Consider the following 20,256-nt stretch of genomic DNA (forward strand, 5'->3'; position numbering starts at 1 on the left):
AGCTCTGAAGGTTGCCAGGCTAGCAGCTAGTTCCCCTCTGTTTTGGGAGGGGACTTTTAGAGGGGGACTGAAGAGGAAGCTTTTGGAAAGGGCGTGTCGTGGTAGGATAAGGCAGAAATTATTTTAAGCTGAAGGAGGGCAGAGAGATTAGATATTAAGAAGAAATTCTTTACTATCAGGGTGGTGAGGCCCTGGCACAGGTTGCCCAGAGAAGCTGTGGCTGCCCCATCCCTGAAGTGTTCAAGCTCAGGTTGGATGGGGCTTGGAGCCACCTGGGATAGGGGAAGGTCCCTGCCCATGGCAGGCAGTTGGAACTGGGTGGTCTTCAGGGTCCCTTCCAACCCAAACCATTCTATGATTCTATGATTTTCCTTTCAGATTTTTTTCCCTTTGAGGTCATGCTACAGTTTGCTTTGTGCCCAGCTCCTCTTCTCAATTAGTCTAGTTGTATCTTTAGAGTTAAGAAACTTTGCAAATCCTTCCTTTTTGCTGGTGCCAGCTGCCTACACATACCCAGCCCTGAAAATGGGAATAACACAATTCATCCCCTCCCTTCAGCAGTAGAGGCTGCAAGTCTTTCTGGTCAATGAAGGTCAAATCTTTCAGGACACTAAGACTGCCTGTTCACAGGGATAACTTGTGGTTGTGGAGTTTGTGCTTTTCAGACAGATGGACATCACAGCAGATGCTTATCTACTGCGAGCAGAGCTCTCATGGTCCCTCTTCTTGGGAAAATGGAGATTTAAAATGTGGCTGCCGTATGGTCTGGTCAAGTCCCTGCAAAGATAACAGAAATACAGAGCCCTCTAAAAATATCTTTTTGACTGTAGTGTGGATATGGGCTATGCGTGGAGCCAGCGTGGATTTTGAAAGGTCTAACAGGTGCTAATTATTCAAAGATAACTTACTTCTGTTTGTAAACCAGATGGCTTGATAAAAATGAGGACGATGGTCAGATTGTCCGAGAATTAGTGCCTGCTGGGGAGTCACCACTGCTAAAAAGTGAGTTTAGCTTGGAAAAAAGGTCTGGGTTTGAGTTGTATATGGATGTGTCTATTTGCTTTATTCTTCTTAAAAATTCTTGTCAGTTCCCAGTAAATCTACTGGGCCTTTTTTGCCATTCTTATGCAAGAAGCTGCAGTAGGTCGTCATGCTGAGAGAAATGCCTCTGACTCTTAAATTCTAGTTTATGAATGGGAAAAGAACATAATTGCCACATTATATAGGTAGAAAGAAAAGGTTTTCAAAGTAGTGATTTGTTTAAGAACTGCTTTCTTGTATATCTTTCTTTGAAGGATCTTGAATTGCCACTGTTTTAGTAGCGTAAATGCCATCAAATAACGGCATTCTCTGAAGAAAATCATCAAACATATTATATTGCCCTTTTCTGGAGAACCAGGGCTCCAATCCTACAATTTCCCTTAGAAAATGGTGCTTGCACAGTGCAGGTTGTTGTGTTTTAAAAAAATAAATAAAAAGAAGGTCAAAGTTATTGAATTAAATTGTTAAGTATAAAAATGGTGAAATAATCCCATTTGCCTAAGTGCATTTCTATGCCTTGGGTAATCATCAAACAGTGAGAGGGAGGCATACAGAATGTTTTATGCTTATCAGTGTACCTACTGGATCTCTTCTTTTTTTGGTGAGTAACTCCAAGGTGTGACAGCTTCTCCAGCGTGGCCCTAAGATTCTGGATGCATGAATGGAGGGCAAGGTCCTTTCTGTGTCTGTATCTGGAGCCTTCCTCTCCTGTCAGCTGTTAGAAGCCAATTGCCTGGCTGGGCACTGGCAGTGCCACTCACCTGTCTGTGTTTTGTGCATCAATCTTTCTCTCCAGATGTCAGTTATCACATCAGTGTGAAGACAGGAGATATCCCTGGTGCCAGCTCAGATTCCAGGGTTTTCATCAAACTCTACGGTGAAAAAGCAGACTCCAGCAAAGAGTTTCTCTTAGTCTCTGATAATGATCTAGGCAATTATTTTGAACGTGGTCGAGTGGATGAGTTTACTCTAGATATGATGGATATTGGAAAGGTAAGAATCAATTGCAGGTGGCTCTATACTTTGTGCAAGTGCCTGAATTCAGGAGCAAAATAACACTCCATATTGAAGGTGAAGAAAGAGCCTTTGACATTCACACTGGATATTAAGAGACACATTTTACATAGATTTTACACCAGTGTATTGTGTATGCTGGCATGCGGGGAGTGTTTTAAGTCTGCAGTTAAATACATGTATAAACTATTTACACAAACACGGTGGAAGAGCACCGTGCCAGGGTAAGGAGACTGTTTAACATTAAGCAAATTCCGTTGTGTTGGGTTTTTCCCTGCCCTCTGGGTTTTTGTTTGCTTTTTCCAAAGATCAACCGAATTCTGATTGGGCACGACAACGTGGGTCTGCGGTCCGGCTGGTTCCTGGCCAGTGTCCAGATCACAGTTCCAGTCCAGGGAAGGCAGTACATGTTCCCCTGCAACCGGTGGCTTGACAAGGATGAGGCCGATGGCAGGGTGGAGGTGGAGGTCTACCCAAGTGAGATTTTGCCTATTGAGAAATGTAAGAGAACACGTGCTGCTTGGAAGCTAGGGCTAAATGTGCATTGCTCCCATCCTTCAGGGCAAGGTCACCACTGTCTTAGACATTAAAACCAAAACATCACCATTCCTATGGGCTTATATTTGTGAGAAAAGTAAAATTTTCTCCTTGTGTTTTCTGAAAGAGTTGGAAAAACATTACAGAGATTTTCATCTCCATTTCCTGAGACCATATGAAAAATTTACACCCTGGGCAGCACAACACAGCACAAGACAATGTGCTTCTTCACTGCAATATCAGTGGGTTCTTCTTTTTTCTACATTTATCTGCCCCAGTCCTTTTTACTCTTTATGCACCAGCACATATCCCATCCTGCCTTTATTACCCTGTTTCCTGGAAAGGAGAAGCTGTTTGATAACTAAGTGCCAAATCCCTGCTGGCCACTTGACTTTATCAGTAGACCCATTTTCTTTTAAGACTACAGTTAAAATTTGCTGTTGGTCCTAAGAAAGAATGCTGTGGTTTTCCCCTGCTCTCTGTAACTCCCTCCCTTGCACTGTATTAAGGAGACCATTCAACCACTCTATAGTTAGTCCTGAAACAAAATTCCCTTTTAAGGCTCTGTTTTGCACCCCCCTGACACTGGCTAACACTTGTAAAAGGAAAACTATTAGGTTAGTCCTCAGTGAAGAGTTCTGTTATCTCACATTTAGTTTGGATAAGAGCAAATGGTCGGCTACGTGCACATTTGTTAAGACAAGGTAATTTAATTTCGAACCTGAGCCCCCAGGAATGTTGTTATCTGAGTTTCTCTGCTGATTTAATTGCTTTATTTTTGGACCAGTGATAAACTATGAGGTGTCTGTAGTCACTGGAGACGTGCGAGCCGCAGGCACCAACGCCAAAGTCTTCATGCAGATTTATGGTGAGACTGGCAAAACGGAATTGATCATCCTGGAAAACAGATCCAACAACTTTGAAAGGGGAGCCACAGATATCTTCAAGGTATGATGGAGGCTGTCACTGCCACTTCTAAAAGGGGAAAGAAATTATCAGCCAAAGTTGAGACATCAATAGAGTAACTGCCCAAATATAAAAAAAGAAAAAAGACTTTTCAAGAAAATTGCAGGTCTGGCAGTATCTACTGTCCTCTATCTATAGTTTTGGAAGGCTTTTTTGGAAGGCATTTCTTTATGGGGTTTTGTGTTTTGTCAAGGGACTTACATCTTCTGAGGGGCTGCTAGCAAAGGTCATTGAAATTTATGATCTAATAGCAACATTTGTTTATATTTACTTTCAAAAAGATCTCAAAAGTCTTCAAACTTTGTGCCAGGCCACGTGTCATTGCCAATTCTCATTGTGCAGCTGGGGGAAAAAGAAAACACTCTTTGTATGAGAATAGAAGGAATCCCAGGTTTGCCTGTGGTCACACACACCATTAACTATGGGTACAGATGTCAGCCCTGCAGAGGTTTGCAGCTGTAATTCCTGAGAATGTGTGAATGCCTAATGGATTTTACAGTGCTTGTAACACTGTACAGGCAGGCAGGCAGGCACTGCACAGCCCCGACATTCAATGTGCACAGCTCAGTCCTCCAGGTATCAGGATGGTCAGAATTCAGAGCTTTTTAAAAATTCAGGTTTATACTGCAAAGCCCACACCTCTTTCCGAGCAGCCCTGCAGCAAAGGGAGTGTTTAGAGGGGTGAGGAACCTCCAACAAAACTCTAGGGAGTGAGCCAGGTGTTGGATAATCCAGCAAGATAATCCTGGGTTGATGAGGCTGCCCGCAAGTGTGGATCACAACATGGTCAGGACCCTCTCCTTTGGGACCAATGTTCTCTTCTGCCTTGTTAGCTTGGGGTTTCTGCCCAGAGGAACCACGGTTTGCAGGACACGAATGGTCCTAGCACCTGCCCTGATGTGGGATCAGAGCAAAGACAGGATGCTCTGTCAGAGCCACATCCTTCTGTAGGGAAGGAGAGACCAACATCTGGACAGTGAAGCAGAGAGTGCAGGTGGGAGCAGGATTTAAGGCACATCTGGCACATGTGCTCACAGCACAAGACTTGGCACAGCAGTGCCTAGGTATTCCTGAGAATTTGCAGCCCCACAGAGGCTGGATCCATCTCAGCACAGTTAAGCTTGCAGCTAATTGCTGAAGCTCCCCTGAATCATCAAGACTGGGATATCCTTCCTGCTGTCAGTGGCCAAATGGAGGTGCCTTTATCCACAGCTTCACCAGTTTTGTACTGTGTATTTTTGAGATCAGTTCACCTCCTCCTGCTTCATTTTCTTGCTTTACCGAATGGAGTTACTGATGTTTATCTATTTTTAATGAGTTTTTGGGGATTTGAAATGACTAGTACCTTATAAATGTTTGCTTTTTAAAAATTCTCTATAGTTTTAAGATTAGGTTTCTCTGATTTTAAAGGAAATAAGCTTTCTAAAATTTATGAGTAAGAGCTATTAGCGAATATAAGATTTATAATAAAGCCATATGCTCAGTGTTCTGTTTACATAGCTTTGCTTATATCCTCTCTCTGATATTTATTGCCAGATTTGAAAATTATGCCCATTTCTGTGATTTTTTTTATAAGCACACAAGGAAGAAGCTCCAGAGCATTGATAAAAGATTGTCTATCTCTTTCACTATATGAATGTTTACAAAAAGACACAGGCAAAAATAAGATTCTGTGAGCTACGTGATAATAGGAAATGCCATCAGTCATGGACAAGGCATGCAGGATGATTACAGTAAATCTAAGAGTAAATCCGTGTAAGGAAAGATACATTCTTTATGTCAGGACAGCGGGATCAATTTCAGTTTTCTGATACGCATCTTGTGTGCAATTGATTTTGTTTTAATCTACAAAACGCTTCTAGACTAAAACCTTACATGCCAAGTGCCAGATTTCAGCCTGAAGCAAATGTTTGCAAGTTTTATAACATAAACACTGCATAACAGCATAAGTGATCATCAGAAACAAGTCATGGGTTGTTGAAGGATTGTGTGGAGTAAAATCTTCTATCCAACTTCATTAGGTAGTAATCCAGACAGATAATCTAAACCAAGAAGGTTTTGTGTCTGCTGTGCTGACTAGAGGGATGTAAATCTTCTTACTGATCAGCCTTCTGCCACTGAAGCACTGTAACCACCAGTGATTGTATCTTCTCTGCTCACCAGAAAAGTGAGAAAATACTTCTCTAATTTTGCAGATGAGAAGGAGGGAGAAGGGCACTCCAAACCCACAGTCTGTGTCAGAGATTGTGTTATAAGTTAACTGCCTTTTCACTACACCATTATTGCTTCTTGCTGGGTTCATATCCTGTGCTGAGTATGAAAGGCACCTTATTATTAATTTTCAAAATGCCTCATGTGCTGAGAATCTGTAAAAACCTGGTGTGGTATTATCATATATTCATCTTTAGCAACAACACAGAGACAATACAGGTGAGGAGAGCAATGAGGAAGTAGGGAGCCCAATAAATATGGATTTAGCTCCTCTCCTCACCATGGCTGCTCTGAATGTCTTCAGCTTAATCCATTCAGATGAGATTTGGTGATGGGAAGTATGAAATAGTAAAGCAGGAAGGAAAATGTAAACTTGCATTAGGATATTGTTCTTCTCCTTGCTTAGATATTTTGTGTGACAGAGGCTGTGCTTCTCCTTTTTAAGAATGCGCTTTATGAAATTAAGACTGTCTTCTATCCCTCTGGGTGCTGACTTTCCCTGGGTGGCAGAGAGAGGCTGCAGATGTTGGCAAGATTTACAAGATCCGGATAGGCCACGACGGGACAGGCATTGGGGATGGCTGGTTCCTGGAGAGCGTCACGCTGAAGCGCCTGGCCACCAAAACAAAGGGGTCGGATGAAAGCATGAAGAAGAAGAAGAAGTCTGATGAGAAGGAAGAGGAGGAGAACAAGGAGGAAGAAGGAATGGATGTCTATACGTTTGTGGCACACCGCTGGCTGGCTAAGGACGAAGGGGATAAGGAGCTTGTGGTGGAGCTGGTGCCTGATGGAGAATCTGACCTGGAGGGTAAATACCACAGGGAATGTGTGTGGGTGTGGCTGTGGGGGTGTGTGTGTGAGTGTGGGTGTGGATGTGTGTATCCAGCCTCTGCATGAAGGATGATAACCACACTTGGAAGGACCATTTATCCTCCAAAACCACCCCGTTGCCCCAGGCATGCACTGGATCTGTGGTGGGTCAAGCTAGGGAGGAAGAGGATGAACTAAGGAAGAGGGTAAACTAAGGGAGAGCACGGAGGAGACAGCCTGAAATTGGGATATCCTAAAGGACTTCCATAGGATTCATCAAAGGTCATCTGGGGCACTTGGATCAAGAGTCCCAGAGGGTCCCACTGCAGCTGAGAGTTTAGCAAGATGTAACTGTTGTTATGGCCAAAGAGAGGGGCTGGAGGAAGGCAGAGCTGCTCATGTTTTAATATAGATGCCAACAAACTCCAGGCAAACTCTTTCTGTGCTGGCATTTCAGGGGTTACACACTTCTGTGGTGAGCCACAGATTTGATGAAATATGGCCACTTCAGGGGTCCTTCTGACCTGCCTTTGCTATTTTACTTGCAGAAAATACGTATGAAGTCCACGTCCTCACTGGGACTGTGTGGGGGGCTGGAACAGATGCTAATGTCTTCCTGAGCATCTATGGCATGGAAAGAGGAGACACGGGTGAGCGCCAGCTGAAAAGGTCAAATAACCTCAACAAGTTTGAGAAAGGACAGGTAATGCATGAACTCCACTCACTCAAGCGAGAATGAGCCTGGCAGGGCTCTCTCGGTTGATGTGCTGGCCGCTCAATACACTTTCTTCTCACTTCTTTCAAAATTTTTTTATTTCTGAAATATATTATATAAAGCAAAATGCCTCAAAACGTTTTCAGGGGAGATTCATTTGAATAATAAGCCGAACACCAATTCTATATTGGAGCCACTTTCTGCATCTGCTTCCTGTAAGCATTCTGGTAATAATGCTTCCTCTCAGGAATACTTAAAACTTACAAACTTTAAATTAATGTTGGAGAGTATTTTTGGGGAAGTTCAAACATGTAGATATTTAGATGCGAAAGCTATTCTAAATGTTCTACCCAACCAGCCAGGGAATAAAAGCAATATTACACAGTGTGCTGTAATTACATTATAATCCAATCCAATTAAAGATCATCTCTTGTATGTTGAGTATTTGTTATAAAAAGTTTATAAACAATTAACAAAAATCTACTGTTATAGCCAGGAGTTTTTTAAGGAATAATTCTGAAGAACAAAAAATTACAGAAACAAAAAGCAGCTGTGGAAAACTTGCAACCACAAAAAAAAAAAGAGCCCTAAGGTTGTTAAATAAGATGTTAGCTGTGATTTATGAGCTTGGCACTGGTGAAACTGCAACCTGCACATGGTTCTTCATTCAGTGGGAAGAGCTCCAACCTGCAAATGTAATGCTCTTTACTCTGGGGAGTACAAACACGAAGTCTACCAACATATTAATCACATTAAGATGTTTAAACTGTTATGATAACAAGGGCCATCCTGTCACACTAACACAGTTAATAAATGATCCTCTTGGTTGTGGTAAATGACAAAACGAAGAAATTCTGAAATATTTGAAATAAAGCATATGGGCTGTATTTTGGGGCTGTCCCATGCAGAGCCAGGAGTTGGACTCAGTGATCCTTGTGGATCCCTTCCAACTGTGAATATTGGAGGACTCTACACAGAGGTAAGCAGGAGAATTTCCACGGAGTCAACATAGTTTTTGTCCGGTTCCAGATTCAATCTGTGGGAAAATACTAAGCCTGAAAGGAACGATATTTAGCAGAGAGGAGTTAAACTTACAGGAAGCTGGAACTGGGATGAGGCAAAGAGAGGAGTGAAGGGGGGAGCAGCTCCAGGGCTGTTACTGCCTTGTAGGAGCCAAACATCAGTGTTAATGGGAGACCTCAGTGCTCTGTAGTTATTTTTGTACACCCACACAAAGAGTACAAAAAGAACTTACAAATAGCTATGTTTTAATGGCAAAAAAGATGATTACCCTTGGCTATTTCTTTCCTTCTGTCTTGGAAACACAGCCATTTGCCTCTTGCCTCCTGTGCAGGTAGATGTATTCACCATCAAAGCCATTGACCTGGGCGAACTGAAGAAGCTGCGGATCCGCCACGATAACTCTGGTTCCAGGCCCAGCTGGTTCTTGGAGAGGGTGGAGATTATTGACCTCAAAGAGAGCACCACGTGAGGAGCCTGTTGTGCCCTTTTCATGGGGTCAGGAAAGGGGTTGTGTTCTCAGGGACCTGCAGAGCCGTGGGGAGGCAGAGGAGATGCAGGAGGGCATTGTTGGAGCTCCTCAGAGAATGGCCATCATTTGAGAGCCTTGTGGTCCCTGTGCCATGACACAGAGCGTGGGGCCATTCTGGGGTACCCATGGGGAGGTTTGCTGTCCCAGCACCTCTGTAATTTTGGAACCAGCAGTGTTTGGAAGGCAGCCCCAGCTTTTTTCTGTTTCTCCTCATGGGATGGGCTAATCTCTCCCTCCTGGAGCAGAGGCTGCACTCAAGCTTTTCCCTTCTAGGCCTCACTTTGGAAGTCTGAGTTTTATTTGCCCTTTCTACTTAATGCAAAGATCTGGGCCAAAAGCAAATTCTGGTCTAAGCACACTCTCATGATTTCCACAGACAGCTGGATGAGCAAAGAATGGGCTGTTCAAAAGCTGAAATCTAGGCTTGCCTTCGAGCTGGAACTTGCTGGAAATCACACACTTAAAAGTTGCACAATGCTCTGATGGGTGGGACCACTCTTAAGGACAAGATGGGTTCAGTCTTCATAAACATAAAATGCCCAGGAGTCTGGAGGTCCTTCAAGTTACTGAACTCTTTCTGGGAGTGAAATTAAAATGAATCATCTATGTGGGGCTGGCAGCCCAGAAACAGCACTTAGCAGTATGTGCTCCCTAACCTATTTATGGATTTAGCTCCCACAACACCAGATCTCAAGGATGAAAACAGATGTATTGCTCAGCCTTGAGTAATCTTGTTGGGTTTTTTTGTTTTTTCCTTCAAGTAGCCTCTGATCTGTGCTTGTTTATGTTATTAAAGCCTGTGAAGTCCTGTGTAAGCACCGCATGCTGCTGTCATTTTGTAGGTATTACTTTCCATGCCAGCGGTGGTTGGCAGTGGAGGAAGATGACGGTCAGATTGCCAGGGAGCTGGTCCCAGTGGATGAAGCATTTGTGAAGAAAGATTCAGAAAATGAGGGCCAGTCTCCTGCAACTTTGGGCCTGGAACAGAAAGGTGGAATGTTATATGTTGGCCTTGAATTTCTTCCAATGTGGGGTTGGATAGGAATCAGGTTGTTAGTGCTGCTGAGGGCATTAGCAATGAGCAGTAGCAGTTACTCACTGTGCTGGGAGTAATTTTGCCCCAAAATGAAATTTTCAGGCATGAAGGAAGTGTCAAGTGTGTGTCAGACTGTGAGGAGTGGACCCTCCTCATTTTTAGTTGATTTAATCATCTTGCAAGATTGGACCCTAAGTGACAAGGCTAAAAAGATGGGTAATAGGTTCAGTCCTTGTTTTTGAACTGAAATGCATATTGGTTGCTAGTATCTAATGAATAAATCTCATTAATTTCATATCATGGACTGTAATGGTTAAATGTTCCAACATGAAACTGAGCAGAGAGAAAACACACCCAGAGAAAGAGAAGGGACCTGAATTTGTCTCACTTTCCATCTTGTTGCTTGTGTCTCTTGTCCTCCAAAACAACTTTGCCTCATTTGTATATAAATTTGCGCGGTAACCACAGAGCAGTGACACACTCCTGGATCACTGGGACACACTCAGCAAGGTGCTGAGTGCCCAACATTTTAACTTATTTCTTTTGGAAAGATATGTCCAGCTAGGGAGGAAGTATTCAATTTTGGAAATCCTGAGGTTACATCACCTGAGTGAAGATTATATTAGACTTTTCCATGAGATTTTTTATGAGTTTACTGCACTTTCTAGATGATGGTGTAGTAGAAACATCCCTACTGATGCTGTTCTGAAAGGTGTGTTTGTGAATATGAAACTGTATATGTCAGTGCACACACTTTCTGGTATGTGTTATATGCACATGTATTATCTGATGCCAATGAAATAAAGGGGGGGTAGGTGGATTTTTTTAAAGAAATATTGCAATCAGAGACAGTTTTGAGGAGGGTTAGAGGTTCCCAGGAAGCAAATGGGAAGGCTTGAGCACATTTCTTATCTGTAGATATGCAGGCAATGTGCTGAGTGACTGGAGCAGTAGAAGATTCTGGAACCAGACAACCCAGCTCAAGGGCTACCAGAGCATAGAACAGGAATTAGAGATTACAGCATGGCTGTGATCAGCCAAAACAAAACTCAAACCAAGCACACATTTAAGCAAGGAAGAGTAGAGTTAACTCCTGGTTGGACATTACACTCTTAAATTAAGATGTTTTATCTGGCAGCTAAATCCACGACATACTCAGTGAAAGTGAAAACGGGGGACAAGAAAAATGCCGGGACAGATGCCAACGTTTTCATCATACTCTATGGAAGTAAAGACGATACAGGTATGGCTTCAAATGATGGAAAAGGAAAGCAGCTCCGTGTCTGACACCTAAAAAGACAGGTCATGGTTTCTTTTCATTTCCCCAATACCCCTTTCTCACTCCTTTTAGTGCGACTTTGTGTTCTCGCAGTCGCTGCACACGTCGTGGTAACTTGGAGCACAGCACCAGCTGCTGTAAATCACTGCCAAGCTTTGCGATGCTGATTTGCACCAGCTGCTGGTCTAAAGGTTTTAATTTCAATTATAGAAACAGCACAGTTGACTGGGACTACATTATTGAGCAGTGAATGCACTGGATGATTTGCTTTCCTCAGCAATGAATCAGCATGCTCCTGAAACCCAACCCTCCTCTGCCTCTTTGAGTGGCCCAGAAGTATTTAATCAGCTGATGAGTTAATCCTCTTGGAAGCAGCTGAGCTGTGTGTGCAGTGGCTTGGATGCCTGTGAGAGTGACAGGGAGCTGATGGGTAGCACTGATTTCTTTAGCTGTGAGCACAGCACGACAACATCATCCCTGTTGCACTGCCAGAGGATCATTCAAGGGAGGAATTCTGTATATTTTGGGTGTTGATACAGACTTGGGCTCAGAGGGAGGGACAAAGCTCAGATCTTGAGATGAAAAGCCAATTTTTGCATTTTAGCCCCTTCTCTCGTCCCACTGTTGACATTCCCAGAGGATTTGTTTCACATGCTGAACAATGTCCTTTTGCATCGCCACAACAGGGATAGTCAGCCTAAAGGCGTCAAAGTTTAACAAGAACAAATTTGAGCGTGGGAAGGTAGATGAGTTTACAGTGGAGTCTGTGGACATTGGAGACCTGAAAAAAATCAAGATAGGCCATGACAATAAAGGTAAGATAATCTGCTCTGTAATGCAGTGTTTCTAGTGCACAGGGTGTGTTGCTGTATAAAATAACCTGCCTTCAAGACCCCAAATGTAATTTACCTTTTGGTGACAGATCCTTGCTGTCACTTTGGCTGCTGCTGCTACTATCTTTGCTGCTGATTCCATTCCCGTGTGACATTAGGAGCTCAGTGGTGCCAACTTGCAGATAGCTTTGCATCCTCTCCCTCTGCAAGAGTCTTTATATTTCTACAGCCACATCTTTAGAGAGATTTCACAGGTACCACCATACCCACCATACCCCTTTTTTTTTTTTTTTATTGCATGGGACCCATAGGCTTGTTTCACTTCTTTATTAAGTTTTTGGTGGTATTTTGATCATCAAGTCTTGGCTGCTTTTTAGACAGAATTCTGTGTATCTGCTACAAACAAGGGAGGCAGTGGAGCTATGCATGGATCTTTTCCCCTATGGGTCATTAAATGACAGGTTTATTGATAGCTGCTCTTTATTATTACAGAGGCCAATTGATAAAAGTGATGCAGTAATTAGCATTTCCACGTGTACATCTTTACCCTGACACTTATAGAAATGTGAATCATTTTACCTCAATCCTGGGCAATTGCATCCAATGATCTTTACTCCATATATTCTACATTCCCTTTGGCAAAAGACAGAAAGATTTATTTCTCTGAGGTCTGGCGTGCAGTGATTCATTTGCTGTTGTCTGCAAAGGCTTCATGGGTTATTCACTGTTATCTTTGCACCACAGGTAATTCAACTGGCTGGTTTCTGGAATGGGTGGAGATTGATGCCCCATCCCTGGGACAGTGCCTCAAGTTTCCCTGTGGCCGCTGGCTGGATAAATCCGAGGATGATGGAGCCATTGAGAGAATTATCTTCCCTGCAGAACTGCAGACAATAGAGTACATCCCATGTGAGCAGAATGCCATTTCCCCAGGATACACTCATCATTACAGAAGATAAAAATCTCACTATCTCATGCAGTTTTATAGGTTTCACCTCTCACTTGAACTGGCTTTGGGAAATTTAAAAGTAGATCTCATGCCAGCTATTCAAATTACTACAAGAAGGTTCCACTGGGTGCTCTAGATTAACATTTACTGCATTTGCCAAATCAGAGAATCATTAGAAGTCATGTGGATGTGGATGATTGTCTTTTTCTTCCTATTTCCCCATCCCCTCCAAGTCCTCTGCTCATTCCAAGCTGTCTTTCTTGTCTCCAGTTTCCCTTTGATCTTGCTCCATTCTAATATTGCCATTTCTGGTGCCAAAGCAGACACTCTGGTTTTGCTTCCAAGTCTTAGTTCTTCCAGTGCCTTTGGCATTGCACACTCATCTCTTGCTGAAAGACCCTCTTCCAGAGTTTCTTTAGTGTGGTGCTTTTCTAGAAGTGTTGCACCAGTCTGCCTTTTTTAGTGTTCTCCAATTTTTCCTTACTCTTCACTCCCCTCCAAATTAATGTTTTGGGTAAACATTTCCCCTACTCAGCTCCTTCTGAGTATGAGCTCAAGTCTGCTATGGCAACTCAAACTCTTTAGTTCTTGAAACTTCTTTTCCTGCTTGCAGAACACTGAACATCAGACACCATGGTTTTCTTGAAATAAATGAAATATTTTCCTTACTTTTTAGCCCTCTCCCTTCTCATTTCTCCCCTTTCTTAAGCATCTTTGACAGTGTGCAGAGTTCAGCCCTGGGACTGTATTTGACTTGTCCCTCTCTGATCTGCTTCATTTCAAGTGGGTGATGAATTTTGCTCTCCGTCGGGGTACTGTCAGAACTGCCTTTTCCTTACATTGGGTTGGATGCCACAATGATGAGGGATGAGGTCTGACACCTGGGAGTTGATTTCCTGACAGGTTTTTCCCTGGTCATTCATAAGAAGAGCTAAAATATTTCACACCAAGGCTGTTTCTCCACTAATCCCCAGTGCATGCACTGAAGGTATCAAAAGCTTTATTGCCTGCAGTTCTTTATTTAGATATCAAAATTTTGAGCTGCCCAAACTCCTTTTCTCTGCCTCAGTTTCCTTTTTAACAAGTAGTTGTAGGAATAACCACAAGGAAGGCCATCAGCTGTTTTGCCTCCTTCTTTTTTATTATGAAGACAAAGGTTTATGTTGAAGGTCCTCCCATGTTCAGATCCCTGTACCCTGCAGCCTGTAAGCTGAAATAATTTCTTCTCTGAGGATCTGCCATTGTCATGTCTTTGTGCTTCACCTATTCTTTGATCAAGGTATTTTTATTTCTCATGTCTAACCTTCTTCATCCAAACTCTCTGGAGCAGAAGAAAGGATTCCCTTTGCTCCCATCTGCACTTTTGTCAGTCCAATGGAAGAAAAAGTAAATTCACAGAATTGAAAGGGATCTTAAAGCTCATCCAGTGCCACCCCCTGCCATGGGCAGGGACACCTTCCACTGTCCCAGGCTGCTCCAAGCCCCATCCAGCCTGGCCTGGGACACTGCCAGGGATCCAGGGGCAGCCACAGCTGCTCTGGGCACCCTGGGCCAGGGTCTGCCCACCCTCCCAGCCAGCAATTCCTAATTGCCAAGAGCCCAAAATCTGTGCCTGCCCTCTGGCAGTGGGAGCCATTGCCTGGGTGCTGTCCCTGCAGGCCTTGTCCCCAGTCCCTGTGCAGCTCTGCTGGAGCCCCTGGAGGCCCTGGCAGGGGCTCTGAGGTGTCCCTGGAGCTTCTCTTGTGCAGCTCAACAGCCCCAGCTGTGCCAGGCTGGCTCCAGAGCTCAAGCTCTTGGAGCATCTCCGTGGTCTCCTCTGGACTCCCTCCAGCAGCTCCATGTCCTCTTTAAGCTGGGCACCCCAGAGCTGGATGCAGTATTCCATGTCTTTGTGTCTGAAAAAATAAATTGATTAATAGATGCAGTGATACCTTTTATAGGAGTGCCTATAACCCAGAGACTCAATACATGCTTCTCTTCTGTTTTTTTCCACGTTATCCCAATCAATATATATTTTGATGCAGATATTGGCTATATAATTTATTAATACTGAATATTTTAATGATGTAGGAGCTTCTGGCATGCTGTGCCTTTGAGCACATAGTTCGTGTTATCCTGATTTTTGTCAGCAGTCCACATCCAGCCTTTGGAAGCAGTCAGGTCTCTCTGGCAAACATTTTGCACCAGGCCTACTGTCAGCTTAGGCTTTTTCACCATTTGAACCATCCCCACTGTGCTGTTTACTACATTCTGGTTTCCTAGCAATTAACCTGTGGGTTTCAGTTTGCCAGAGGTAACTAAACTGGCTTGATTTGTTTTATGATGACTCGTGCCAGAATTGTTTCACGATGAAAACATGTCATCCACAGTCCAATTAAAATCATCCCTGTGGGGATACAGCTTTAAAAGTGCCATGTAAATGAATTGGGCATCTGACAGCTGAAAGTTGTGCTGTTGGTGACCTTGTTAGGGCGCTGCTTTGCTGATTCACTTCTAAGCTGATGTTAATATTCAAGCAACAAGAGCAAGTGCTACAGCCTTCAGCAGAGAGGATAATTTTTAATTCATAATGCATAGTGTGTGATTTTTGGTATGCAGGATTTTTTTTTCCCTCTCTTCTTACATTCTGGAGAAACTATTCCAGTTTACTTGCAGCACAGCAGAGCAGATTTCACTGGGTTGGGCAGGAAGAATATTGAGTATCTCCAGGCTGACTCTCTGTAGAAGAACACTTCTTCGTCTGTGGCCACCTGAGAGCTGTATTTAGAGCGCCTGAGCTTTTAATGGATGATTAGTGTCTTACATGGATAATCAGAGTTACTCCAACAGTAATAGAGGTAGTGCTGAGACACTTCTCCCTACCCTAACAGAGATGCTGAGTCTGAAACACAGTGCAAGCTGCTGTAATGTAAAGATCAAAAACTACTGAAGATGTGGTAGAGTAGGAGGGTGAGAATGACAAGCACCTGACAAGATTGTAGTGAGGGATGGGAAAGGATGAAGTTTTTAGGGATGAATGAGAGAGGGATGGCCAGGAGAATATTGTGGCCCTGGCAGAATCCTGGTGTTGAAGGCTGTGCTTATGGGTAGTGGGACTGAGGGAAAGCCTCTTCCTGAGGCAGGAGAGGTCCCTGCAGAGCTGTTCAGTGATGCTCAAGCCTTACCTGGTGTTTTGATTTCAGAAAGGATTTAAAGGAGTTTGGGACAGGACACAGTTTGGGACAGGATACAGTTTGGCATACCTGACATCACATGGGCTCATGGCAGCGGGGTGTCTGAATTGCCATGATGGTTATTTGGTCATGGATATGGGGAATGATTCAGCTAATCCCAGGGAAAGTGCCTTCATTCGTTGATTAAGTGTTTCTTCACTTTATTGATTTTATTGCTGACATCTGGAGATGCACACACTTGTCTGATGAGCAGGCATCTAAACCTATGTTTCTTACTCTGTGAGCTGAAACACCATCTCACCTTGAAAACTGAGGGTATATTCAGCAAGCCCATAGCAGAGCCAGGAACAGAGCCCCAGTTCCCATATTCCTGGGTCAGCCTTATTCCTGAGCAAGTCTGAGTCATACTCCAGCAGGACTCAGGACTGAGAAGCTGTGAAGACAGAATAGAACAAAAGGAGGCAGCACATTCTGGGGTCATGGGACATTCTGGAGAAACCACAGGAAAAGAATAGGGGAGTATTTATGGTCTTGAACATTACTGTTCTGCATTCACCATGAGTTTGGGTTGCAATTTAACCTGTTTGCCTCAGTGTTTCAGGGGAGGTGGTACCAAGTGAAAAATGGAACAGAGGAATTATTAACTTCCTTGTGATGGATTTTTGTCTTGTGTTTAGTAATGGAAATATTAGGACTTTTTTATCAGTAAGACTATCTTGAATATTTTTCACTGCCTCCAGTTGTCTTAACTTCATCCATCTTCTTAAATGCTCAAAAATTTTCAAATTCATGTTTTGCTTTAACTCTTGAGCTGTTGAAATAAATCTTGTTTCAGTAACTTTGGATGGCAAGTATATTGAGTGTCATATGATTAACCTAAAAACCCATTACATCAACTCATATCAAGGTCAATTTGCTTTATTAAGAAAAGGAGTTTCCATAAGAAAGGAAATTCCTTTGTATTCTCATAGGACTGACCAGCTTGATATTTTAACTGACCACAAGTGATTGCTACCTTCTTCTCTTTCACTGTTGAGATTCAGAACTCATTTTTTGTATCGCTAGTTTTTGGTTTTTTTTCCTTAGGGGCATTGCTATGCTGGCTCCTAACTCCTTTTGGCTTGTTTCTGTTTTCTATCATTTCCTAAACCAGTTGTTCCTTACGAGATCACAGTGTACACCAGTGATATTTTTGGAGCTGGCACGGATGCAGATGTCTTCATTGTTCTTTATGGAAGTGATGGGGTTTGCACTCAGCAAAAATCCCTGTGCCTCAACAAGAGAGAGCAAAGGATGTATTTTGAAAGGAACTCAGTGAATCAGTTCATCGTGGAGGTAAGATTGAAGCATGGGGAGCATTGGGGAGCATGCAGTGGTCAGGAGTAGACACCCTCAGTCCTCTCTATTCTTGTACCTGTGAAACCACCAAATTTATTTCATCAACAGAAAGTGCTTTAATAATACCTGAGATGAGTCTTGAAAAGGTAGAGGAGGTTGTTGCGGTGTGAAGCAATATCCTGTTTCACCTTTCCCAGTCCCTCAGGTGTGCCAACCTCTCCCTTCCCCTCCCTCCACCTTGCCCCCTTGCTAAGTGCTGTCCGTCAATCTTATCATTCCAGCAAGGGCCTCGTCTGGTTGGTGCAGTTCAAAAGATGCCCCTCAGCCTTGGGGTCATTGGCCAGTCTAGGTGTCATTGTCCCTTGAGACTGCCCCCCTCCCACCTTGTTGGTGGCACACTTACCCCGTCCCCTCCCTCTTTCCGCGGGCTTAAAATGACGCGGGAGCATGCGGTCAGCATTCTGTTGGAGCTGTTACAAGACTCAGAGATCTGTGACCCTGGAATAAAACTCTGGATTAAACCCTACGGCAGGATCCGTCTCCTTTTCCTCTTCACCTCGCCTAAAGCCTTTCCACCAGAGGTAAACCTGAACTCCCTGCTTGCCTGGACTTGTTCCAAGTGCCAGCTGCAGCATCCAGCCAGCCAAAGGGGCCTGTGGGGTGAAACACCACAGCTGCCGCCTTTGGTCAAGCAGCAAGGGCTGGACGAGCCCAGGCACATTCCATCCGGTAATATTGGGATCTTATTCCAATAGGAGGTCACAAAATGTAGCTGGCCCTTTACTGAAAGAGGAAGGCCATGTCAGCCCCTGCTCCTCCCTCCTCCTCACCTCCATTGGCATCAAGGATGAGTTTCCAGGCTGGGGAAGGGCCAGAGGTCATTTCCAAAATGACAGTGAGAGTGGAAATCCTGACCAGGATGTGTCACCACTGCTCTGCTCCTCACTGGTCTCACCCAGCTCGGTCTCTGCTGCTCTGCTCTGGGGTGGGGCAGCCTCACCTCAAGTGCTGAGGGCACTTTTGGGTGCCACAGCATAAAAAAAGACATTGAACTGTTAGAGAGCAACCAAAGAAAGCCACAGGGAGGTGATGGGCCTTGAGGGGAAGCTGAGTGAGGAGCAGCTGAGGGCACTGGGTCTGCTCAGCTGGAGAAGAGGAGACTGAGGGGAGACTGCACCATGATTCCAGTTTCCTCATGAGGGGAAGAGGAGGGGCAGGCACTGATCCCTGCACTCTCATGGGCAGACAGGACTTGAGGAAACAGCATGAAGGGGAGGTTTATGTTGGATATCAGGGAAAGGCTCTCCCCCATAGGGTGCTGGCACTGCCCAGGCTCCCCAGGGAATGGGCACGGCCCTGAGGCTGCCAGAGCTCCAGGAGCCTTTGGACAGCACTGCCAGAGATGCTCAGGGTGGGATTGCTGGGGGTCTGTGCAGGGCAGGAGCTGGACTCTGATCCCTATGGGTGCCTTCCACCTCAGAGAGTTCTGTGATTCTGTGATTCTCTTGCAGTTTGCAATACTTAAAAGCATAACTCTTTTTCCTCTGTGTCCTCATGCAGAGAAACCATTTCTTTCCTGTAGACAATGTGATTTTTGAATACCCAGGCTAACTTTTTGAAAGATCTTACCAAGTATTTCCTGAAGTGTTTGCACAACTGTATGCAAATAGTAAACCCGTGCACATCAAAGAGTGAGCTCATTTACATCCACAGTATTAAGCAATTCCTATTCACAGTATATTCCTATTGCTGAGAATTTGTAAGAGGCAAAAAATACAGGCAGACCTGCTCTGGTTTATCCTGTTGATGCTGCTCCATGCCCTTCCCTTCCCTTCTTCCTTGCTACAGCACCAACACTGACTTCATAGAGGCTCTTACATCTTCTCTCTGTTTTGAGTCTAGTTTGTTTTTGTAATTGAAGGGAAATTTTAAACCAATTCTTAAAATACTTGCAGCCCACATTGTTGTTGTATGTCATGAATCATAAAATAAATCCCCAGTGTGATTCCTTTAAAACAAAGAATAAGACTTATTTCAGTGGAGTTTCCACACAATTTTTCATAGTAGAGGTTGCGTTAATCCACAGGTATAAATCTTAAACCAAGTGCTCTGCTAAGGTCTTTATTACATAAAATTTATTTCAATTTTGGTGGAATCTGAAACATCAGTACTTTTCTTAGATTAAGTGAGAGAAAATGCAGTGTGTTCTACCTATTTATAACATCATATTAACCTGTCCCCAAACTTCATTCTCACTTCACCAGTTCCTCTTTCTGCAGGAGATGGGAACAAAGCAAAATATATTTTTCTTTCACCTGCTTGTGTAGGGCCATAATTTGGAGTTCAACAGACCTTGAAAACAATTTGGGGGGTTTCAGAAAACACAAACTGGGAATTGTCTGTTTGCTTTGTGGCTTTACCTCCCTCTATCATTTTGTATTTTGCAAAAGAGGCACGAAAGATTAGAGACTGCTCTTAGCTATGCTTCCAAGTGATGATTTGCTGGAGATGCCTAGAGCAGTCTTCCTTAACATGGATCTTCTTCTTTAACATGGATCTTGACTGCTCAAGCATCATTTTATTGCTATGTATTGATTAAAAGTCTCAGTGAAAGATGAGTATTTGGACAGGACAAAAGAGGGAAAATAATTTTCCCCTAATGCATACTTGTGTGCATGTGTGTGAGTTTTAGAAATGAGTTTGGATCGTTTAATTATTTTGTGGTGAATCTTATGCTGTCTGAAGTCAGAGCAGGGCTGCTGGAGTCAAACCCAGTTTGTTCAGAGTGTGGATTCCTTGGGT

At 43.7% G+C, this 20,256-nt stretch overlaps 1 protein-coding gene across 1 annotated transcript in view; it reads left to right on the forward strand.

Annotated features, from left to right (window-relative positions):
- Nucleotides 1–2,016: 2,016 nt before the first annotated feature.
- The window catches only part of LOXHD1 (lipoxygenase homology PLAT domains 1), a 79,404-nt gene continuing 61,164 nt past the window's right edge, over nt 2,017–20,256 (forward strand). The window contains exons 1-10 of the mRNA XM_066569354.1: nt 2,017–2,034; nt 2,364–2,556; nt 3,380–3,540; nt 6,280–6,577; nt 7,128–7,282; nt 8,649–8,782; nt 9,689–9,837; nt 11,021–11,125; nt 11,848–11,976; nt 17,270–17,451. Of these exons, the coding sequence (XP_066425451.1) occupies nt 2,017–2,034; nt 2,364–2,556; nt 3,380–3,540; nt 6,280–6,577; nt 7,128–7,282; nt 8,649–8,782; nt 9,689–9,837; nt 11,021–11,125; nt 11,848–11,976; nt 17,270–17,451 (1,524 nt within the window). The remainder of the gene's footprint in view (nt 2,035–2,363; nt 2,557–3,379; nt 3,541–6,279; nt 6,578–7,127; nt 7,283–8,648; nt 8,783–9,688; nt 9,838–11,020; nt 11,126–11,847; nt 11,977–17,269; nt 17,452–20,256) is intronic.

This window comes from Molothrus aeneus, chromosome Z (assembly GCF_037042795.1).
Source record: "Molothrus aeneus isolate 106 chromosome Z, BPBGC_Maene_1.0, whole genome shotgun sequence".
In the NCBI taxonomy this organism is placed as follows: domain Eukaryota; kingdom Metazoa; phylum Chordata; class Aves; order Passeriformes; family Icteridae; genus Molothrus; species Molothrus aeneus.